This window comes from Artemia franciscana, chromosome 11, assembly GCF_032884065.1.
Source record: "Artemia franciscana chromosome 11, ASM3288406v1, whole genome shotgun sequence".
In the NCBI taxonomy this organism is placed as follows: domain Eukaryota; kingdom Metazoa; phylum Arthropoda; class Branchiopoda; order Anostraca; family Artemiidae; genus Artemia; species Artemia franciscana.
The window spans coordinates 28094326-28119982 of record NC_088873.1 but is presented as its reverse complement, the minus strand read 5'-3'; the positions used below and the strand labels follow the sequence as shown (position 1 = coordinate 28119982).

The following is a 25657-nucleotide window of genomic DNA, read 5'->3' as shown; positions in this document are numbered from 1 at the left end:
TAATAAGCTGGCTGTAAAAATCAGTCCTTTGCTTAAAATACTATAGATTGATTCTATGTCAATTTATAGATTATAGTAGATAATCAAAGGTAACTCCCGATGGTAAAACCTAGGGTGATATCACTCTTGGAGCGCCTTCACTTTTTGAGGGAGTTCATACGACGGGATTTCCTATATTGAGATATAGCGGGTGACTCACAAGAGAGCGAAGGGACATTGAGAACGCCTCGCAACATCTAATAAGGACATAGTGTGACTCACATCATTATTTTCTTAACGTATTTAGGAGCCCCTAAAACGGAACAATATTTCCACTTTCCGTAACCCCTCTACAGAGTAGCCTTTAAATAAATAAGTCTTTGACTTTCTAAAGTGGCTGATGCGGTTGTTTTGAATATTGATGATAAGCATAATAAACGGGTCTCTCTCTCTCTCTCTCTCTCTCTTCTCTCTCTCTCTCTCTCTCTCTCTCTCTCTCTCTCTCTCTCTCTCTCTCCTCTCTCTCTCTCTCTCTCTCTCTCTCTCTCTCTCTCTCTCTCTCTCTCTCTCTCTCTCTCTCTCTCTCTCTCTATCTCTCTCTCTCTCTCTAAAAAAAAAAAAAAAAAAAAAAAAAAATATTCCCCTTCACTTTCTGAAAATACCGTTAACTTCAAAACTATATTTATACACTCAGTAGAAGAAAAAAAACAACATGAACTTTCCATACGCTTATAAATATATTGAAAATAACTTCAAAACTATATTTATACACTCTCAATAGAACAAAAAACAAAACGAACTTTCCATACGCTTATAAATGTATTTAAAATAACTTCAAAACTATATTTATACACTCTTAATAGAACAAAAAACAGTACGAACTCTCCAATGAGACTGTTTGAGACGGCATTTGTTGTTTACACCAGACAAAAGTGATATTTAAGTTTTAAATTCTCCCTGTGGGATAGTTCTAGGCAATAACGCAGGTTTAAGGAACAGTATGTTATATTATTAATATAAGATAGTTTGCGCCATTCGATAAAAATCTTTGCTTATTTCACATATACGGTTCTTTCTTTGATTTTATAAGAAACTGGCTAATTCTTGATCCTTTAAACTAGCTTTTTACCTTGCATTTTGTGGAATAACTTAAGCTTATTGTACATTTTAAAGTATATTCCAAAGTTTTAAATTTTACAGCTTTGTGGTCGATACTACATTTCTGAAATGTCTTAGTCATAATCAAAACTTTTCTGTTTATATATCTTTTTTTTTAAGCTTTAAGTTAATTGTAAGGAACATGGTACTGAACTTTACAGTCCCTGATGCTGATCTGCCATTCATAGTTCTTCAGCCCGGAAGTGCAAAGGGGGCTTGAGGCTTTAAATACATTTCTTCTTCTAACTCGTAGTTTTATTAACAAGTTAATTTTCACAGTCTTTTTTTGTAAAAATAGCTTTCTTTTATGTTTCAGCTCTAAAAAAGGAGTCAACTTTCCAAAGCACCCCCCCCTCTTCTTTTTTGAGATTTTTTTTTGTCTGAGATTTCCACTGACCTACTTTAATTTTTGTTGATATATTTTTATTTCAATTATTCTACCGGGTCTAATGACATGTCAATTTTCGGCATATTTTTTGTAAAATGGCTTTTTTACAATTTACACCTCTCATACTCTGTAGTTATCTTAAATTTGAGGTGATTACTTTGCTAATATTTGCATTGACTTAATTGTAATGGTTAATTTTATTAATCTATATATATAAAAATTAGTTGTCTGTCTGTCTGTCTATCTGTCGAGTGACGTCATGTCATCATGTCGTCATGAAGTTAGTTGTCGTCATGTTTGGTATGATGACGACGTCATTAAAAGTATTTAAGAAAATCGTTCAAAGACAAATTTTTAATTGTAAGAAGATCGTGGACGGAAAAACGTTTAATTGTAAAATGAATGAAGAACCTACAATGGCAACAGCCGATTAAGCTGCTCAAAGAGTCTATGCCAAAAAACTTGCGGCTGATAGAGAAAGTAAGAAAAGAAAGCGTGCCGAGGAATCACAAGAACAGCAAGAAAACAGGCTTGTGGCTGATAGAGAAAGTAAAAAAAGAAAGTGTGCCGAGGAATCACAAGAACAGCAAGAAAACAGGTTTGTGGCTAAAGAACTCAAAACCGCGCAGTTAGATGAAAATCCACTTGGACAGCACGAGTCAAAACATATCAAAACTGAAAATGATAGCGATGATGATTGTGTTTGGGATACTGACTTGGATAAAGTCATCAATGCCTACCAGATTTTAGTTAAAAAAACAAAGGTTCGGCGATATGTATTTCATAGTGACGCTGAAAACTAAAGAAGAAAAAGAAAACTGAAAAAAGAAAAAAGGTAAAAAACTAAAAAAAAAAAAGAAAAAACCCTCAAAGAGAAATTATAGACCGGGACACAAATGACGACCGGGACAGAGGAAATATAAATGACGACCGGGACACTCAAAGAGAAATTACAGACTGGGATACCGGGACACAAATGACGACCGGGATACAGGGAATGTAAATGACGACCAGGACACAGGTATTTAAGAAAATCGTTCAAAGACAAATTTTTAATTGTAAGAAGATCGTTGAAATAGAAATTTTTAATTGTAAAATGACTGAAGAACCTACAATGGCAACAGCCAAGGAAGCTGCTCAAAGAGTCTATGCCAAAAGACTTGCGGCTGATAGAGAAAGTAAGAAAAGAAAGCGTGCTGAGGAATCACAAGAACAGCATGAAAACAGGCTTGCGGCTGGTAGAGAAAGTAAGAAAAGAAAGCGTGCCGAGGAATCACAAGAACAGCATGAAAACAGCCTTGCGGCTAAAGAACGTAAAACCGCGCAGTTAGATGAAAATCCACCTGGACAGCGAGAGTCAAAACATATCAAAACTGAAAATGATAGCGATGATGATTGGGTTTGGGATTTTGACTTGGATAAGGTCACCAATGCTTACCAGATTTCAAATGACGACCGGGACACAGGGAATATAAATGCCGACCAGGACACAACTACAACGGGGACGCCGGGGGTACAGGGGGATATATAAATGACGACGGGGACACAGGGAATGTTCGATTGGCAGTCACCATTAACAAAGCTCGAGGGCAATCGTTAGGAAAATGCGGTATAGGTCTGAATACGGATTGTTTTCCCATGGACAATTATTATATTGCATGTTCAAGAGTTGGTAAACCTGACAATCTATTTGTATGGACAGAAAATGTGACAGCAAAGAATGTTGTATGTTCGCAAGTTTTACGTAGTATATAAATATATATATATATATATATATATATATATATATATATATATATATATATATATATATATATATATATATATATATATATATATATATATATATATATACTAGCTGTTGGGGTGGCGCTTCGCGCCACCCCAACACCTAGTTGGTGGGGGCGCTTCGCGCCCCCCCCCAAGCCCCCCCGCGCGCGTAAGTCGTTACGCGCCATAATAGTTACGCGCCATTGTAGTTGTGTCCCTATGTCCCACCTGTGAATATAGATAGATATATATATATATATATATATATATATATATATATATATATATATATATATATATATATATATATATATATATATATATATATATGGTTTTAACTACGTAAAACTTGCGAATATATAACATTCTTTGCTGTCCCATTGTCTTTGCATATAAATAGATTGTCAGGTTTACCGACTCTTGAACATGCAACATATAATGGTCCATGGGAAAACAATCTGTATTCAGATCTATACCTCATGATTCTAATGATTGCCCTTGAGCTTTGTTGATGGTGATTGCTAATCGACCATTCCCTGTCCCGGTGTCCCGGTCGTCATTTACATCCCCCTGTTTCCCCCGGTGTCCCCGTTGTAGTTGTGTCCCTGTGTCCCGGTCGTCATTTATATTCCCTGTGTCCCGGTCGTCATTTGTATCCCGGTGTCCCGGTCTGTATATACATTCGTTTTTTAGTTTTGTTTTTCTCCTTTATTTTTTTCCTTTTTTTTCTTTTTTAGCTTATTTAGATTTTTAGATTTTTTAGTTTTTTTATTAGTTTTTAGTTTTTTTTTCTTTTTAGTTTTTTTGTCCCGGTTGTCATTTATATCCCCCTGTTTCCCCCGGTGTCCCCGTTGTAGTTGTGTCCCTGTGTCCCGGTCGTCATTTATATTCCCTGTGTCCCGGTCGTCATTTGTATCCCGGTGTACCGGTCTGTATATACATTCGTTTTTTAGTTTTGTTTTTCTCCTTTATTTTTTTCCTTTTTTTTTCTTTTTTAGTTTATTTAGATTTTTAGATTTTTTAGTTTTTTTATTAGTTTTTAGTTTTTTTTTCTTTTTAGTTTTTTTGTAGTTTTCACCTTCTTTTTAGTTTTGTTAATTTTTTTTTTACTTATGTCCTGGTCGTCATTTATACTCCCTGTGTCCCGGTGCTTTGTTGATTGCTAATCGAACATTCCTTTTGTCCTGGTCGCTTTCTCTTTGAGTGTCGTCATTTATTTTAGCTTATTTTTCAGTTTTTTCCTTTTTTTTAGTTTTTTTTTATTTTTTATTGTTTTTAGTTTTTTACCTTTTTTTAGTTTTTTTAGTTTTTTAGCTTTTTTATTTTTTTTATTAGTTTTTAGTTTTTTTTGTAGTTTTTGCCTTTTTTTAGTTTTTTCAGTTTTGACGTCACCTGATCCAGTTTTTTCAGGTGACGTCACCTGACACATCCATCCATCCATCCACAGACAGACAACTTATTTTTATATATATAGAAGATAGATAGATATATATATATACATATATATATATATATATATATATATATATATATATATATATATATATATATATATATATACATATATATATATATATATATATATATATATATATATATATATATATATATATATATATATTATATATATATATATATATATATATATATATATATATATATATTTTTAACTACGTAAATATATATATTTACGTGATATATTTTGTGAATATATATATATATTCACAGGTGGGACACAGGGACACAACTACAATGGCACGTTACTAATATGGCGCGTAACGTCTTACGCGCGCGGGGGGGGGCTGGGGGGTGCTTGAAGCGCCAGTCGACAACGTCGTCAGGCGACTGACGTTGCGTTTGTCCATATGACGTCTGAATTATTTCATCATATACTAATTCAAAAACGAAAGTATTCAAGCCGAAGTAGCTGAGTTTGCGTTATGTTCCAGGTTCTAGGTCCGAGAGGTTCCAGGTTCGAACCTTGGCTTTAGCATTAATACAAAAGAAGAAAAAAAAACTAAAAAAGGTAAAAACTACAAAAAAAAACTAAAAAGAAAATACTAAAAAAAACTAAAAAAAACTAAAAAAAAGGTAAAAACTACAAAAAAAACTAAAAAGAATAAAAACTAAAAACTAATAAAAAAAACTAAAAACTGAAATAAAAACTAAAAAGGAAAAAAACTGAAAAATAAAGGAGAAAAAGAAAACTAAAAATAAAAATAAAAAAACTAAAAAAGGTAAAAACTACAAAAAAACTAAAAATAAAAAAGAAAAAAACTAAAAAAGCTAAAAAAAAAGGTAAAAACCAATAAAAAAACTAAAAAGGAAAAAAACAAAAAATTATTTCATCGTATACCAATTCAAAAATTTATATACAGACCGGGACACAGGGAATATAAATGACGACCGGGACACTCAAAGAGAAACTACAGACTGGGACACCGGGACACAAATGACGACTGGGACGTGTGTGTCAACTGACGTCATGTTTGTCGACTGACGTCATTATAAGGATTGAGTTGTATGTCGTCATGAAGTTGTTTTTCGACTGACGAAATTACAGACTGGGACACAAATGACGACCGGGACACGGAATATAAATGACGACCAGGACACTCAAAGAGATATTACAGACTGGGACACCGGGACACAAATAACGACCGGGACACAGGGAATATAAGTGACGACTGGGACACAGGGACACAACTACAACGGGGACGCCGGGGGGCATAGGGGGGATATATAAATGACAATGGGGACACAGGGAATGTTTGATTAGCAATCACCGTCAACAAAGCTCAGGGGCAATCATTAGAATAATAAGGTATAGATATGAATATGGATTGTTTTTCCCGTGGACTATTATATGTTGCATGTTCAAGAGTCGGTAAACCTGACAATCTATTTATATTTACAGATAATGGGACAGCGAAGAATGTTGTATATTCGCAAGTTTTACGTAGTTAAAAACATATATATATATATATATATATATATATATATATATATATATATATATATATATATATATATATATATATATATATATATATATATATATATATATATATATGTATGTATATATATTCACAGGTGGGACAGAGGGACACAACTACAATGGCGCGTAAATAATATGGCGCGTAACGACTTACGCGCGCGGGGGGGCTTGGGGGGTGGCGCGAAGCGCCCCCACCAACTAGGTGTTGGGGTGGCGCTAAGCGCCACCCCTACAGCTAGTATATTATAGCTTTTATTAGCATGTTTCTTTGCTATGATTGTTTGATCAATTTCTTTTCGTTTTGGGTTTCATTTATTCTTTAATATAATTTCTTGTCGTTTCTAGTTTAATATAGCCTTTACTTTTCTTCGAAAAACTTCTTTTTCGGATTTTTTTTTTTAATTCATAAAATTATATTTTTGATTTCTGTTCGTTTTGGGTTTCATTTATTTTTTAATAGTGATTTCTTGTAATCTATTAATTTATATTAGTACTTGTTGTATTGTTTTTGCCATGATTGTGTATTTGGTTTCTGTTCGTTTAGGTTTTCATTTATTCTTTAATAATAATTTCTTGTCATTTCTAGTTTGAATTTTAACAGGTATTTGTATCTGCTGATCTGATGTTTAATATGGCCTTTACTTTTCTTTGAAAAACTTCTTTTTCGTAAAGTTTTTTAAATTAATTTTGTAAGTTTTTGATTGCAAAAAGTTTCAAGCTTTTTGGAAAATGGAAAATGCCTTACTTCGAATTTTTTTTTTCGACATCAAACTTTCATCAAAGTAACAAAACTAGCAACAAAGTACAAAAGTATCCAAGTAAGGAAAGCATCTAAGTAAACAAGGTATCAAGGTAAACAAAGTATCAAAGTGACAATAAAAAAAGTTCCGTAACTCAGAGCCATTCCCCCTGGGCTGTGGGAGGGTCAAAACCGGAAACATAATTATTTATGTCTGTGAACTATTTTGAACAAAATCTCTATCTCGAATTTTGACCGGATGCTCTTTTGGAAAGTAGATCGTGGGCCTGTTGTCCATTGATCACTTTTGACTATTAGAAAAAAACTAAAAGTTTCAGTTCTCGATCAAATGAGTCCCCACGACCACCCCTTCCACAAAAAACTTATATTCTAATACGCAACTGACATAAGTTACAGTCCTTTCCCTGGGGGCTATGGAGGATTGATCAACCCCTAGGTTATATAATTTAATTTAGAACCCTTTCGAACAGAATGGCTATTTCAAAAATTTTATAAGATGCATTTTGGGGGGGGAAGCATAAGGGGGGAGGGGCTTGTTATTTTTTTTATCATTTTCTATTCTTAAAACAGGCACAATAAATCTCGATTTACAATCGAATGAACTTCCTCTAAAGTTTATACAACCACGCCTTCCATAGAAGCTTTATATGTTAACGATGGGCTGCTAGTTTAACTTACAGCCCTTTCCCCTAGGGTTTGGGGGGGTTCAAACCCGCAACCATAGCTATTTGACATTTGAACGATTTTGAACAAAATGGCTAACTAAAAATTTTGATCTAAAGCATTTAGATGAAAAAGGCAAGGGGTAGGATGGCCTGCTGTCTGATTACTCCTGACTTAAAAATTCAGCTAAAACTTTCAATTTAGATCAAGTGAGGCTTTTCCGAAGTCTATACGATTATTCCTTTGATAGAAACCTTATATATGAACAATGGACAGCTTGCATAACTTACATCCCTTGCCCTTGGAGCAGTGGGAGGTTTTGTCAACCCCCATCTCAAAATTTTGATTGGATTCGTTTGGGGAAAAGAGGGCACGGAAAGGAAGAGGGCCTGATGGGGGATCCATTACTTGATGGAGGCTTGATCCCCGAGGGCCATGGACGATTGCTCAACTCCTAAGTCATATATTTAATTTAGGACCCTTTTGAACAAAATGGCTATTTCAAAATTTTTGTAAGATTCATTTGGGGGGAAAAGCACAAAGGGGGGAGGGGTTTGTTACTTTTTGATCATTTTCGATTCTAGTCATTTTGTTCAAGATAGACCAAAGATCATATAACAAAGACTCCAGGGATAACACACCCACAAAAAACTGGGCGCAAGAGTTGTAAATTAAGCCCTGGGGGCATATAAGATTTTTATGGAAGCAATGGCAGTATAAACTTGGAAGGAGGCGGGCTCATTCGATTGTAACTCGGAACTTTTCGTGTTCCCTTTAAGATTCAAAAGTTTGGGGAAAAGAGGGCACGGAAAGGAGGAGGGCTTGATGCCTCCTGTCACGTTTGACTCTTAAAAAGGCCACTAGAAATTATTATTTCCAATTGAATGAGCCCCCTCCAAGCTTAATAACACCAACCCTTGCATATGAAGTGTATCTTGAGAAAAAAATTTGAGCCTTGTGGCCTCGGGGTGGTCTGGTGGGGGAAGCCTAGTGGCCACCAGATCACTTTTGCCTCATAAAAGAGAACTAGAACTTTTAGTTTCAAATCATTTGAGTCCCCTCTAAAGATTATACGACTATCTTTTCCGTGAAAACCTTATATTTTCCCGGGCACAGGTTACAACCCTTTTCTCGCGTTTTTTTTTTGGGGGGGGGATGTGGCCCCAAAAGTTTTGTCATCTGATTGTTGGAATATTTGAAACAAAATGGCTATCTCAAAATTTTGATCAGATACATTTGGGGAAAAGAGGGGGGTGTATTTGCCTGGCGATCACTTTTGAGGACTCTTAAAAAGGTAAATATAAAATTTCAATTTCCAATCAAATGAGTCACCTCTGATGTTTATACGACCACCCCTTACAAAAAGCTGGTCTGCTCCAGAGGCTTACAACACTTTCTATGTTGACCCCTGAGTTTTTTTTTTTATTTGACCTTAAAAGTATTTTGTACAAAACGGCTATCTCAAATTTTTTATTAGATGCATTTGCGGAAAAGGGATATTGGGGGGAGGGCTAGTTCCCGTCCGGTTACTTTTGAATCTTAGAGAGAACACGAAAAGTTCCGAGTTACAATCGAATGAGCCCACCTCCTTCCAAGTTTATACTGTCATTTCTTCCATAAAAATCTTATATGCCCCAGGGCTTAATTTACAACACCTGCCCCCAGTTTTTGGTGGGTGTTTTATCCCTGGAGTGTTTGTTTTATGATCTTTAGTCTATATTGAACAAAATGGCTATACAAAAAATTAAGCCACATTTGGGGAAAATAAGGGGGTGGGGGGGCTAGTTGCAATCGGATCACTTTGAATCTTAAAAAGAGATTAAGAACTTTCAATTTATAGTCATTTGAGTTCCTTCCGAGATTTATACGACCGCTTCTTCCATAAGAGCTTCATATGCCCCAGGGGATAAGTTAAAACCAAATGTTTTATTTGTTAATGGGAAGTATCCATATATTTTTCGGGTGGGGAGAGGAGGATCAATTTTCTGCTGCGAGGATTTTGCACGGGGAGAATGTTCCATAGAGAGGGAAATTTCCAGAGGGTGAACTTTTCAAGGGAAGTTTTACACTGGGTGAATCTGCTAGAATTACTATACGAAATTAGTTTATGTGTCTTGCTTTCTCTTAATAGATTCAATTTTAGGCGTAGAGATGCTAAGGGTAATTGGGCAGCGTAGATTTTCACCTGGATTGAATTGCCCAGCGAATATTTCTTTGGGAAGGGGGATTTTTCAATGGAAGTGGAGCAACGTATTTTGGAGTTATTGAAAAAACGATGAGAAATTAAATTTTTAAAAACAAGCTTTTTCAACAAAGAGCATCATTAAAACTTAAAACGAACAGAAATTATTCCGTATATGAATGGGGCTCTCCTCTCCTCAAAGCCTCGCTCTTTAAACTAAAGTTTGATTCTTTGTCACAGCTCTATTTTTAGAACAGTAATAAACTTTCGCGTAAAGAGCGAGGCGTTGGGGAGGGGACAGCCCCTTTCATATATGGAATAATTTCTGTTCGTTTTAAGTTTTAATGTTCCTCCTTATTTTCAGTAGAACAAACTTTTTTTTTTTATTTAATGTGAACTGAAGGTCATATTTACCCATTCAAGACTTGCGTGCACTATCTAAACCTTTTTTTTTAAAGATAAGCAGCGCTATACAACGTTTGTCGAGATTTTTGTCCCCTGATTTTCGCCTCCCTTTCCATGAATTTTCAGCATAGTTGAGGCCTCATCCGGGGCTTTAATTTACTGTCCCTTGTATATCATCAAACTGTTATTTGAAAAAGACACGACCTTTTTTTGAAGTTTATCCGACGTTGTTATGATCTGAGGATAAAAGTGAGACGACCAGTGCCTTCAGTCGCATTTTTACCCATTTCAAGACTTTTTGGCTATTAAGTTCGTAAGTTTATTAATCCACATTGACAAACAAATAAATAAATTGAACAACTCTTTCATGCTGGAGAAAACCTATGAATGTTTGCGGTCGCACAAAAGTCCACGTAACTACTTATCTATTAATTCGACTATTTACTTAAACCGCAACTATTTATTTAAAACTATTATAAATAAACCAAAAATAAGGAAACTATAACCCATTTACATTTAAAAATAGATAAATAAATAAATAACTGAATTAAAAATAATAATAGATAAATAAAAATATAAAAGAAATATTAGAATAACAAATTCAGTTTCCATCACTTCTCAATGGGTAATTCACCCACCTTCCCCCAACCCGCCCCCAATCCTACCCTAGCCCCTGCCCATACTTACCTTCCCAGTCCACGATTACCTCTCCAGTTCCTCTTCCTCCTCTACCCAGCCTACCACCCATATTAAAACCCGATCTGAATTTTTCCTACGATTTGCAACGTTATACGACGTTTTGACGATATTTTAGCGACCAATTTTTGCCTCCAGTTCCGGGATTGTTCAGCGTGGTCGAAAGGACATGTCCACCAACTTATATGCTTTTTTCAAAACTGGACTTCCAACTTTACTTAGCTGTCCCATTATAAGTAAAAAAATCTGACATCTGCTAAAGAATTCGTGGGTTTCTAACCTTTTCAAGTTTATGTTAAAGTTTTCGCTTTTATATCTCCTTAACCTAGGCAAATCAAAGATTTTAATTTAAAAAAATTATTGGAAGATTTTAGCACAAAAAAGATATTATTTATTCACTTTCCCAGAATTGAGTTGAATAAACAATTTTCAGGGGTCTATATTTTCTCTTTTTGCTTATTATGACAGATTCCACATGACGCTTCGTATGACTCTTAGAATGAAACTTTCTGATAAAATCATTTGATACAGAACATGCAAGTCCAATGCTTTTCTCCGGTTTGAAATCTCAAGTTTGGGCATAAATTAGAAGTTTGAGAAAATGATTTCTTACATAAGTTGCATGTATATGGTTTTTCTCCTGTATTAAATAAAAAAAAATAATTTTCTTAGCTGAAAGTCAGGAGCGATATTAAAACTTAAAACGAACAGAAATTACTCCGTATATGAAATGAGTTGTCCCCTCCGCAATCCCTCGCTCTTTACGCTAAAGCTTTTAATTTTTTTAAAAAGTAGAATTGTGGCAAAGAGTCAAACTTTAGCGTAAAGAGCGAGGGATTGCGGAGGGGACAACTCATTTCATATACGGAGTAATTTCTGTTCGTTTTAAGTTTTAATGTCGCTCCTTACTTTCAGCTAAAAAAATTAGTTTTTTTTTTATTTAATTTCTGAACGTTTTTGAATTAATGCATGTTTGGTTGTGGCTCTCCGCACATAAATTATTAAAATGAAATTTGTATATTAATTCTTTTTTCTTTGCTAAATGGCTTTCTCTTAGTTTTGATCAGACGATTTTTAGAAATAAGGGGTGGAGAAGGAGGCCTAGTTGCCCTCCAATTTTTCGGTTACTTAAAAAGGCAACTAGAACTTTTAATTTTTAACGAGCGTTTTTATTAGTTAAAAATATACGTAACTTAAGAATTAACTTACGTAACAAACTTTCATAACCTTATATTTTTAATATGTATACGAGGGGGTTTGTACCCTCGTTAATACCTCGCTCTTTGCACTACATCGTAAGTTTTGTCCCAATTCTTTAAGAATGACCCCTGAATCAGAAAGGCCGTAGAATAAATAGTTTAAATTACTAAAAAATACTTTAGCATAAAGAGCAAGGTATTTATCTCCTCCTAAATACCTCGCTCTTTATACTAAAGTATTTTTAGAACCCCTCATATGCGTAATAATCTCTGTTCGTTTTAAGTTTCAATGCTACTTCTTCCTTTCATTTGAAAAAACGTTTTCATGTTTATTTTTCATTGTTTTCTTATAGTAATGCTAGAGAATCCTGCGCCCTTTTCATTGAATTTTTCTTCCCCCATGACAGATTCCTCCAAGGAAAGATCTTCCAACATAGCCCCCTCTCCTCAGCCCCACCCCCAAACAAAATAAAATCCCCCTGAAAACGTCTGTACACTTCCCAATAACCATTACTATATATAAACACTGGTCAAAGTTTGTAACTTGCAGCCCCTCCCCCAGGGATTGTGGGGGAGTAAGTCATCCCCAAAGACATAGTTTTTATGGCTTTCGACTATGTTGAACAAAATGGCTATCTCAAAATTTTGATCCGTTGACTTTGGGAAAAAATGAGCGTGGGAGGGGGCCTAGATGCCCTCCAATTTTTTTGGTCACTTAAAAAGGGCACTAGAACTTTTCATTTCCGTTAGAATGAGCCCTCTTGCAACATTCTAGGACCACTTGGTCGATACGATGACCCCTGGGGAAAAGAAAAAAAAAAAAAAAAAAATAAACACGCACCCGTGATTTGTCTTCTGGCAAAAAATACAAAATTCCACATTTTTGTAGATAAGAGCTTGAAACTTCTACAGTAGGGTTCTCTGATACGCTGAATCTGATGGTGTCATTTTCGTTAAGATCCTACGACTTTTAGGGGGTGTTTCCCCCTATTTTCCTAAATAAGGCAAATTTTCTCAGGCTCGTAACTTTTGATTGGTAAGACTAAACTTGATGAAACTTATATATTTAAAATCAGCATTAAAATGCGATTCTTTTGATGTAGCTATTGATATCAAAATTCAATTTTTTAGAGTTTTGGTTACTATTGAGCCGGGTCGCTCCTTACTACAGTTCGTTACCACGAACTGTTTGATGAACTTTCAGATGCTTGGAACTTTCATCAGCAAAGATGTCGACCCTGCTCGGAATATAGAACCCCTAATGCTGCTTCAAGTCTGCCTCGATATGTTTTCTTTTTAATTAGATACATTTTTGTTGCATTTCAATTCAATACATTTTTTAGGTGGTGGCAATTCAGGCATCGAGAATGTTTTTAAGAAGCATCGTCTTAGAAGAGCATAGTCGGTGTAAATGTGAGTGCCGCGTGAAGGCAAAGGATTGTTCTTCAAAACAAAAATATGATAGCAAAAGCTGTGCCTGCAGGTGCAAGAAGGTGATCTTAGAAACTGTTTTACGCCTGTTTTTAGGCATATGTGTATTGGGGACTTTTTTCCTTGCATCGTCCCCCTCCCCACCCTGAAATCTAACGTTTATGGTTTTCCAAGAAATATTCAATATTTGTTGAATGGTTTTCCTGCCTCCAACCCTACTCTAGAATAATTATTACATACGTACCTTCCTCATATAGTTAATATGATTTTAGTTTTAAAAGGTTTCAATTAACTGCGTATTTGACAATGGCATGAATTCACAGAAATGGGGATGGGGGAGGGCAAAATACACTTTTTAAAATTCATCTCTGTGACAATTTTGTTGTTTTTGAATTTTCAATGAACATACCAGAAAAAAAGGCATTTTTTTAGAATTTAGAAAGGCAAAAAATCTTGCAGGAGGGTAACTGCCCCTCCTATCGGTATCTCAGTTCATTTTTTTTTAATATCTTCTATTAATAATCCAAAGCCGTATAGCAGATTCTTTTTTTTATGGGGGTTATAAAGATACGAACTCTAGGGATGATCTTTTTTTTATTTTTTGTTAATAATCTAGAAGATATAAGGAAACTTATTTTTACTCTAATTAATTGATTTAAAAAATATGTTTAATAAGTTTTTCAAACAAAAGTAAAGAGCTATATTAAAGTGAAGAGCAGAAACAAAGTCAAATAACTTTCCAAGCGTAAAACTACCAAAAATAACCATCAATAAATAAATGAAACCCAAAACGAACAGAAATTACTATAGTATAGCCCATCACCTCAACCCCATGTCTTGGCAGCAACCTAAGTTATATAGATAATATTTTATATTATTAGCATTACGACAGTTACGTCATTCGAGAGAAATCTTTGCTTATCTCTCATCAACTGTTTTTTTTTTAATCTCTTGAGAAATTAATTTTTTAGCTGATTTTTAATTCTTTAAACTAGCTTTTTACCTTGTATTTTTTAGAATAACCAAGGCTTATATGAGTAGTAGTAGTTAGAGTTGTGGTAGCACTAGTGTTGTATTAGTAGTAGTGTTATATTAGTAGTAGTAGCAACAATAGTAGAAGTAGAATTATTCGTATTAATAGTACACACATTTTGTCCATTTTTCAATTTAACATGCGCCTCATCAAGCCCTAGAAATTTCAACTTGAAACGCTAAGCCGTTCCCAAGATATTAATTATATGCACTTTTGACATTTTATACGCACGTAGTGTTTTGATTTAGTTCAACTTTCCACTTAACGTTTCCTCATATTTTGACCTCAGTGCCTGTATTACTTCTGATAAGGCTAAGGGAATCAAGGTTAATATTTAAGAAATATTGAGAGGAAAGTTAAACTCAATCAAAGCACACCATGTTCAATCAGCCTGTCGGCTGGCAAATTTTATCTCATTACACATATCATGGCGAATCGTTCCCACACGCAGATGAAAAAGATTCGCCAAAACCTTCAATTTATGGATTGAACAATCCTTCTTCCCTCCCCATCAACAAATGTATTAATTTTTAACGCTCATTCAAATGAACGTGACTGGACTTTTCTTTAAATTAAAAAAAAATTTGCCCGCGAAATAAATTTTTCAACGAAAAGTAAAGAACTCCATTAAACCAAAATGAGTAAAAATATAATCAAATAATCTATCAAGCGTAGAACTTCCACAAATCAGTATCAATAAATAAATGAAACCCAAAACGAATAGAAACTACATAATTAACCGAGTCATGCTCAAAAGGGACAGCAGTATTAGGATGCATAGATTGTCTTTTGGTTTGATCAATATTCCCATCAACAAGCTCTGTAAGTTATAAATTCAAGCACCAATTCTATCCCCAAGATATCGATGATACACTCTTTTGACAACCTGCGTATATACGACATTTTGTAATTCACCACTCATTCCATAAAATCCTTACATACCGCCAGGGATAACTTACACCCCTTGTCCGAAGGATCCGAAAAGTTTAGTCAATACTGGAGGCATTGCTATTTGTTTTTTTTACTATTTTGAACAAAATGGCTATCTCACAATTGCAATCAGATTCATTTGGTGAAAAGAGGGGTAGTCGCCTCCATTACTTTTGACTCTTAAAAGGGAAATTCAACTTTCAGTATTCAACCAAATGAGCCCTCTCCAAAATTTATACCACTATCTCTTCCAGAAAAACTTTAAATGCCCCCAGAGCATAACTTACAACCTTTGCCCCTGGGCTCTAATGGTTTGTATTAGCCCTAAAAGCCTTGTTATATTACCTTTGGACTATTTGGACTATATATGCCCCTAGGGCATAAATTTCAACCCTTACCCTGATGACTGTAGGGTTTGTCATCCTCAAAGACATAATTTCTGGACCCTTCAACTACGTTGAACAAAATTGCTATCTAAAATTTTGATTGGATGTTTTTGGGAAATGATGGACGTGGGGGGGGGCTCACTCCTCTAAAACCCATTTAACTCTTAGAAGGACAATATAATTCCCAGTTTCAACTCAAATGAGCCCCATCTGAAGTTCATACGGCCATCGTTTCTATAAACACCTTTTATGCCACCAGGGTATAACTTAAAACCCTTGCGCTAAGGGCCATAGGGGGGCTGTTATCCTCAAAGAGATAATTTCCGCATCTGTCGACTACTATGAACAAAATGGCTATCTCAAAATTTTGTTTGTATTTGGGAAAATGATTGGCGTGGGGGGCTAGTTACCCTCCAATCAGGCTTGACTATTAAAATGGGCACCATTCTTCTCAGTTTATAACCAAATGAGCTCCTTTCGAAATTTCTACGACAACTTATCTGTACGAAGTGCCCTGGTCTAAAAAAAAATATATATATATTGTGCCAACATCGGTTTTTACTTCGGCAGCGCAATCGCGTTGTCTATGATTTAAAAAGTGGATTGCCTTCAATCATCACCTGATGCTATTAAAAAAAAAACAAGTTTTTTTAACGGAAAGTGAGGAGCGATAATAAAACTTAAAACGAACAGAAATTACTTCGTATATGAAAGGGGCTGCTTCCTCATCAACGCCCCGCTCTTTACGCTAAAGTTTGACTCTTTCTCTTAACTGTACTTTTTAAAACAGTAAAAACTTTAGCGTAAAGAGCGGGGCGTTGATGAGGAAGCAGCCCCTTTCATATACGAAGTATTTTCTGTTCGTTTTTAAGTTTTAATGTCGCTCCTTACTTTCCGTTAAAAAAACTTGTTTTTTTTTTATTTAATTTCCGAACGTTTTTGAATCAATGCATGTTTTGATTTTGGCTCTCCGTAGATGAATAATTAAAACAAAATTTGCATATTTATTTTTTTTGGCTAATTGGCTTTCTCATAGTTTTGATCGAATGGTTATGAGAAAAAAAAGGAGCGGGGGAAGAGACCTAGTTGCCCTCCGATTTTTTGGTTACTTAAAAAGGCAACTAGAACTTTTAGTTTTTTACGATTGTTTTTATTAGTAAAAGATATACGTAATTTACAAATTAGCTTACGTAACGAACTTCTGTATTCTCATGTTTTATTAGGTATACGAAGGGGTCCACCCCCTCGTCAGTACCTCGCTCTTTAGACTAAAGCTTAAATTTTGTCCCAATTTCTCAAGAATGGCCCCTAAATCACAAAATCCGTAGAATAAATAATTGAAATTACTAAAAATAACCATTACTATATGTAAGCACTGCTCAAAGTTTGTAACTTGTGGCCCCTCCCACGGGGACTGTGCGGGAGTAAGTCTTTTCCAAAGACATAGTTATAAGGTTTTTTGTATACGCTGAATAAAATGGCTATCTCAGAATTTTGATCCGGTGACTTTAGGAAAATAATTAGCGTGGCAGGGGGTCTAGGTGCCATCCAATATTTTCGGTCACTTAAAAAGGCACTAGAACTTTTCATTTCCGTTAGAATGAGTCTTCTCGCAAGATTCTAGGACCACTGGGTCGATACGATCATCCCTGGGAAAAAAACAAACAAACAAATAAACACGCATGCGTGATCTGCCTTCTGGCAAAAAATACAAAATTCTACATTTTTGTAGATAGGAGCTTGAAACTTCTGCAATAGGGTTCTCTGGTACGCTGAATCTGATGGTGTGTTTTTCGTTAAGATTCTATGACTTTTAGGGGTTGTTTTCCCCTATTTTCCAAAATTAGACAAATCTCCTCAGGCTCGTAACTTTTGATAGGTATGATTAAACTTAGTGAAACTTATATATTTAAAATCAGCATTAAAATACGATTTTTTTGATGCAGCTATTGGTATAAATATTCCGGTTTTTAGAGTTTTGGTTACTATTGAGCCGGGTCGCCCCTTACTACAGTTCGTTACCTCGAACTGTTTGACATATTGAAATCTCTGTATATTTCATATGAATATCAAAACAGAATATGGTTTATCTCTGGTTAATTGTATAGAATACATAATAATAAAGGAGTAACCTGAGAGTAATTTGCCTTTGCTTAGCTATTTCTTGATTATTCTGATAATTACTTAGTTATTACTTATTTCCGCTTTTAGGTTATGGGGTGTCTCAAAACTTTTATTGGATATGTTTGGAAAATTATTTAACTTGGCAGGAGAGCTGCTTGCCCTCCAATATCGCTTCTGACTCATAAAAAGGAAACTAGAACTTTTAATGTCCAATCGAATAGGCTCATTTAAAAGTTTCCATGATATTGGTATATATGCTAGTGCCACGCTGTCTGTGATATTGCTTATATGCCCTTTTGAAAACCAGCAGGCATATAGTTGTTGCGTTTAATTGGAGCTCCCCTTACACATTCCCTAAAAGTTTCACGTTAATACCCTTAGCGTCATTTGTTACAGCAATCGTAGTAGTAGTATTAATAATATAAAGAGTGCCTTCTGGTTCAGTTCTAAATCCACCATGACTTACCTTGAAAGGTCCAACTTAATAATGTTAGCCATTCTTGATATATTGCTGTGTCACCCTTTTGACAATCTACATACTCATATTTCGGTTTGATTTAGTTCAATATCTGCCTCAATATTCCGCAATTTTTCACCTTCATACGCTTAGCCTTAATATTAATAGCAGCTTAGTAGTAATGGTAGCAGTAGAAGTAGTAGCGTTGCGTCAGAAGTATTAGAAGTAACAGTAGTATCAGAAATAGTACTAGCAGTAGTAGCATGTACATGTTGCCTTTTAGTCAGTTGAGCATCCCCGTCATGATGCCCCAGAAATTTCATTTTGATACGGAAAGCCATTCCAAAATTGTGCTGGCTATAAAGAAGTTTATACGACCATCCCTTCCAAAAACCCATACACATCCCCTAGGCATAACTTATAACTCTTCGCCCTGTGCTCTGGGGAGGATTGTGTCAATCCTGGAGGCATTGTTATGTGATCTTTGGACTATTTTGAACAAAATGGCTGTATCTAAATTTCGACTGGGTGCATTTAGTAAAATGAGGGCATAGAGGGTGCTTGTTGACCTCCGGCCACTATTGACTCTTAAAATTGGGAACTACAATTCCAATTTCCAATCAACTTAGCCTTTTCCAAAGTTTATGCGACCTTCCCTTCCATAAAAAATCGTACATACCCTCAGGGCATACCTTAAAACCCTTGCCCTCAGGCTCTGGGGGGTTTTGTCGACCCCAGAGGCTTTGTTATGTGATCTTTAGACCATTAACAAAATTTTAAACAAAATACAAATCCAAAAATTTTGATCAGATGCATTTGTGGAAAAGAGGGCCTTAGGAGGGGGTTTGCTAGTTTTTCTTCGATTACTTTTGACTCTTAAAAAGGGAACTAGAAATCTCGATTTCAAATCAAATGAACCTTGTCCAAAGTTTATACAACCACCCTTTTCATAAAAATCTCATATGCCTCCAGGGCATATCTTGCAACCCCCTCTCCGTATGTTTTTGAGGGTTTTGTCAAACCCGGAGACATTGTTATATCATCTTTGGACTATCTTGAACAAAATTGCTGCCCCAACATTTCAATAGAAAGCATTTAGGGAAAAAGAGCATGGGGAGGTTAGTTGCCCTCTGTTCACTTTTAGCTCTTAAAAAGGGCGCTAGAATTTCCGATTTCCAATCGAATGAGGCCCCTCCGAATACGAACACCTCTTCCATAAGAGCATTATATACTAAGAATCGGCAACTAGCATAAGTCATACCCTTACCATGATGGATGTTAGGGGAGGGGCTGGATTGACATCCCAAATATATAATTATTGGACCTTTCAACTATGCTGAACAAAATGTCTATCTCAAATTTTTGATTGGATGTATCTTCGGAAACACTGGACTATCAAAAATGATTGCCCTCTAGTCACTTTTGAGTTTTAAAAAGGACACTAGGACTTTCAACTCGCAGTTGAATGAGCTCCTTCCGAAGTTTTTATGACAACTCATTTTATACCAAGTGGCTTTGTCAGCAAAAAAAAGCTAAAATAAATAATTAATACATTTTGCCCACTTTGCTCTTTACTTAGGTAGCAGCACTATTGCATTGCCGATGATAAATAAAGGTATGAAGGTGAAAATTTAAGTGAATATAAAGGGGAAAGTTGAACTCAATCATAGCACACCATGTGCATCCATGTTGTCTGCTGGCGAATTATATCTCGCTGTACATATCACTGCGAATTGTTCCTACACGTTTGTGAAAAAAATTTTCACCTAAGCCAAAGCCTCCAATTTATGGGTTGGACAATCCTTCTCCTCTCTACAACCCTCTTAAATTTTAATACCTAATCAAATGGACATGACTGGACTTAATCTTTGAGTTTCAAAAAGCAGATTGCCTTCAATCATCACCTGATGCCCCACACTGAAACCTTTGTTTTTGATGATTTCATATCAATATAAGAACAGAAAAGGGTTCATATCTGGTTAACTGAAAACGATACATATGAATAAAAGAGTAATCTGAGAGCGATGTTTTCTTTCACGCAGCCACAGCTTAATCATTCTGATTCCGTTACTACTTGTTTTCCCTTTTAGGTTATGAGGTGTCCCAAACCTCAAGATTGGGTAGAAAGACTTTGTCAGTGCAATTGTCCCGAAAGACTGATGAAAAACTGTGCAACTGGCATGTACTATGACACAAAGAAGTGCAAGTAAGTGAAACCAAACCTTTTTTCTAAGTTATTTTCAAAATTCCTCTAGCATTTTCTTTCCAAATTTGGGGAAGATTATTGGATCGGACTGATTATGGATTCTTTACATATAGTAATCTTATTTTAGCCTTTTAGCGATATCTGAAACGTTTTTTCTTTTAAAACTTAATATTTATAAAGATTTTCGGAAAGAGTTTTGATTTGAACATACTATGCATCCTTCATGTATATATGTCTTATTCAACTTTTCACATGTAGTAATATGTGAAAAGAAGAAAGTTTCATTTTTGAAGGGGCGAGAAGGCCTCTTTGAAATGTGTGGCCAGTGATTAAAAAAAAACGCAGATCCCTATAGCTTGTAATCTAGATTTCGGTTACTAAAAAGTTTAGTAAAAATGACCTCCTAGTCAGTAAAAAAAAAAAAAGTCCTTTACCCGCTCTAGCATTTTAGCTAGTTTAGAAACTCAAATGGATATGTGCACACTCAAATATGTGCTCAGTTCAATTGAATAATAATTTTTCAGTCATGATACATTAATAAAGAAAGGTATCTAGTACCTAGAAATCTAAGTAATCCCGAGTTATAAATATTATAATGCATTAATAATTTGAAAAAGAAAATATTCCTTCCATAGTCTACAAAGCAGACAAAGACGATTTACCTTATACCAGCCTGTTGTTCAAAATAACCTCACAATCTTCTGATGTTCTTTTGACCCTGTCAAGGTCCCCAGAAGGTTGGTGAACTTGTGGTTAATTTTATTCTCGAGAAACATCGATGGATATCAAACTAAGAAAAGTTATGAATACGGCTACGGTGCTCCCGCCAAGTTATGCAACGCTCTTGGTGTGGATCTAGAGAAGTGAGCACACCAACCATGCTATGGCGTACCTGACAGGTGACGTGACTTCAAATATGGTGACGAATTCCAAAAATTCTTAAGTTTTATCTTTGGGAAAACCAACAGCAGTCATAAAACAAAGCAAAAACAAGACCAACTATTGGCCGTTGGAACGTCAGATCTGTCAAACAGGAAGCTAAACAAGCTCTCCTTATCCATTAGATGGAGAAATACAGGATTCATTTATTATGCTTTTCCGAGACCAGAATCTCCGTTCTGGCTCTGCAGTTATTATAGCACCCGAAAGGCTACAACAGTTCTTTTTTTTCTACTCTAAGACGATAACTCAGGACTCCGTGGCATTGCTTTGACTATGAACCAAAAGGATCAGAAACGCACTTCTTGAGTGGGAACCTGTTTCTCCCAGACTGGTCAGGACTAGAACTTAGGGAAACCTTGAAAATGTGCCGATTCTCTTCGTATACGTATAGACTTATACCTTCTATAACTTTATACGGATTTCCAATAAATATTTCCCTCTATTGCTAAGCAAGACTACCTGGTTGGGATTGGGAACTTTGACGCAAGAGTTAGTCCGTCTGATCAGACTGCCACCTAAGTTCTAGGAAAGTTTGGAATGGGACACAGATGTACAATTGGAAAAGACGTGTAAACTACGCATTGATTAATCATCTTATTGTCGCCAAAAGCACATTTAAGTACAAATCAGGCCATATTTTGACATGGGACTCCAATGACGGTGTTACTAAGTCCCAAATTGACTTCATTTTCGTCTGCTCACACTGGAAAAGCTAAACATAGGACTTGGGTTGTTATAACGGTACGGATACAGCCTCAACATTGATCTAGGGCTTGTTCTTGCAAACTGACTAATCCAATCTAAGGCTGATGCTTGGAAAGATCCTGCTGCAACTTCAGAGGAAAGATAAACCAATAGCTGAAATCGAAATTGGTTAGTTGCAAGATAAAGTTGCAAGTTCGTTAAAGACTGAACAGGGTGCTGACGAACCGTTTCTGAGTTTGAATAAGGAGGAAAACTGCAATCCTGAGCTAAGATGGGAGACCTTTGAAACAGTCAAGAGAGGGACCATCAAAGGTATCCTGTGCCGAACGAAAGTGAAACATCATTGGGTTACAACCAGAGTCCTGTCAATAGTTGGAGAACGACAGAAAAAGATAAGCAACCCTAAATGCGTTACTAAAGGGTTGCACAGACAGTTCGAACATTCTGCTCACCTAGACCACCGCAAAATATTTAAAGAGAGACTTATTTATCATTAGAGAAGGCAATACCCGCAAGTAAAACCCTCAAGATTTTACCAAATTCTCAAGGAATCAAATGGTAAGAAAGTTTTACTGTCCGAAGTAGTCAAAGAAAAATCAGAAAAAGCCATTGGCTGTCTGAAGAAACGTTTGGCCGGGTAGAAAAATCACTTTCAATCCCTATTAAACGCATCCTATCATCAATTAGTAGTGGTTTCCCCTCTAGTGTTCAAAAATAAAATGTTACTGTTGAGCTGGTCACCCAAGCAAGAGTAGAAATTCTTAAAGTGATTAAGAACATGAAGAACTACAAAGCACCAGGTCAAGATGGTTCCCCCCCCCAAAAAAAAAGCTATACAAACAGTGCCACAAGATCACTGTGAAACAGCTCAACACCTTTTATTGTCCCAAAATGCATCTGATAGAAATTCTGAGATGGCCATTTTTGTCGTAGAAATTTCGAAAAGAGCTCATTCGATAAAAAATTGAAAGAGCTAGTGCCCCTTTTAATATTCAAAAGATATTGACGGGCAACTAACCCCTCCTCCCACATTCACCACTCCCTCAAACACAGCCAATCAATATTTTGAGATAGCCATTGCGTTTAATGTAATTGAAAGGTCCGGAAATTATATTTTTAAGGATAACATCCCCCCCCCACAGCCTTCAGAGCAAGGGTTCTAAGTTATGCCCTAGGGCATATAAGGTATATATAAAAAGGGTGATCCATTACGTTTCAGAGGAGGCTGATTAGTTTGGTCATCAGAAGTTCTAGTGTCCCTTTTAAGGTTGAGAGTGTTCAGAGGGTGGATACCCCCCCCCACACATCTCTTACTCTCCTGAAATGCATCTGATAGAAATTCCGAGATGGCCATTAGTTGTCATAGAAACTTCGAAAAGAGCTCATTCGATTGAAAAATGAAAGGGCTAGTGCCTTTTTTAATAGTCGAAAGTATTGAGAGGACAACTAACCCGCTCCCACGCCCAGCGTTTCCCCAAACACATCAACTAAACATTTTGAGATAGCCATTTTATTCAACATAATTGAAATATCCATAAATAATGTCTTTGAGGATGAAAACCCCCTCCCCCTACATCCCTCAGGGCAAGGGTTTTAAGTTACGATCTGGGGGCATATAAAGGCATATATAGAAAGGGTGATCGTATAAACATCGGAGGAGGCTTATTGGATTGGTAATCAGAACTTCTAGTGTCCTTTTTAAGATTAAGAGTGATCGAAGAGTGGATACCCCCCCCCTACATCCTCGTATTTTCACGACCATAATCGTATTTTCAAGGGTTGCAAGTTCTGCCCTGGGGGCATACAAGGCTTATATAGAAAGGGTGATCGTAAAAACTTCGGAGGGAAAATTGGGGGGAAATGATTGGAAATTTTTAGTTCTACTTCCCTTTTAAGAGTCAAAAGTGATGAAGGATAACGAGCTCCCCCCCCCCTTTCGTAACAACTTCTTTTTCCTAAACGCAACCGATCGAAATTTTGAGATACCCATTTTTTTCAGAGTAGTCTAGAAAACATACAACAATGCTTTCAGGGTAGACACAACCCCACAGAGCCCAGAACAAGAGTTGTAAGGTATTCCCCTGGGCATATAAGATTTTCATGGAACGAGTGGTCTTAAAAATTTTGGATCGGAAGGGGCTCATTTGATGGGAAGTTGGAAGTTTTAGTGCCCTATTTAAGAGTCAAAAGTGAATGGACTGCAGCCAGACCTCCTCCACTAGACTATCATTTCCCAAAACGCACCCGATCAAAGCAATCTTAGAGCAATCTTAGAGAGCAATCTTATTCAGCATTGTTAATTATGTGTTTGGGATGTCAACCTCCCCGCAGTCTTCAGGGCTAGGGCTATAAGTTAGGCAATTCGTTCATTGTTTACATATAGTTATGCACGCTCAAACTTTACATTTTCCAAAAAGACAGAATCAATCAGGTGAGCCTTTCAGAGAATATTGAGGGGAATATTGAACTAAACTAAAATAATTTATGTGTATATGGATTGTAAAAGGAGCATAACTTAGGAATGACTGGATATGTCAATTTGGAACTTTCAGGGAATGATAACAAAGATGATCAAAAAGGTAATATTTTCATGCAATCACTACTACTACAACTACCACCACTACAACTGTTACCACCACTACTACTACTACTACCAAACTACTCTATTTACAATACTGAGGGGAAATCTAAACTAAATCAAAGACACTATGTTCATGTACATTGTCGAAAGAGCGTATCCCAAGAACTGATTTGTGTATTAAATTGGAACTTTCAGAGAATGCTAAAAGGGGAAGATCATCTGACCAAAAGGAAATATGTGCACGCTATTACTAATACTTCTGTCACTGCTACATTTACTACTACTTCTATTGAAACTACTTGTAAAGGCAATGCGTTAATACTACTGCTGCTACTAGTACTACCGCTATCACTATTAATTTTACTACTAGTATTACCAATACTACCACCGTGACTACTATTCAAACTATACCTAAGGGTATGAAGGATATATTTTCAAGGAATTCCGGGGGGGGTGATGTTAATCACAACACACCGTCTGTATGCATGTTGTCAAAAGGGCGTAACAGCAATATTTTTGTAGCAGTTTCGTGTGTTCAGTTGAAAATCATAGGGCTTGTTGTCGGGGATGTTGAACCAACCAAAGAAAATATTTGCATCCTAATGCTACTGCTTAAACTCATACCAATTCTGCTAGTATTATTGCTACTTCTACTACTACTAGT

The 25657-nt window shown here is 35.9% G+C and overlaps 1 protein-coding gene across 2 annotated transcripts in view; it reads left to right on the top strand.

Annotated features, from left to right (window-relative positions):
• LOC136033049 (uncharacterized) overlaps nucleotides 1-25657 on the top strand; it is a 67660-nt gene that overhangs the window by 32632 nt on the left and 9371 nt on the right. For both annotated transcript variants that reach the window (XM_065713625.1, XM_065713626.1), the window contains exons 8-9: nucleotides 13542-13691; nucleotides 20650-20765. In XM_065713625.1, coding sequence (XP_065569697.1) covers nucleotides 13542-13691; nucleotides 20650-20765 — 266 coding nt within the window. The remainder of the gene's footprint in view (nucleotides 1-13541; nucleotides 13692-20649; nucleotides 20766-25657) is intronic.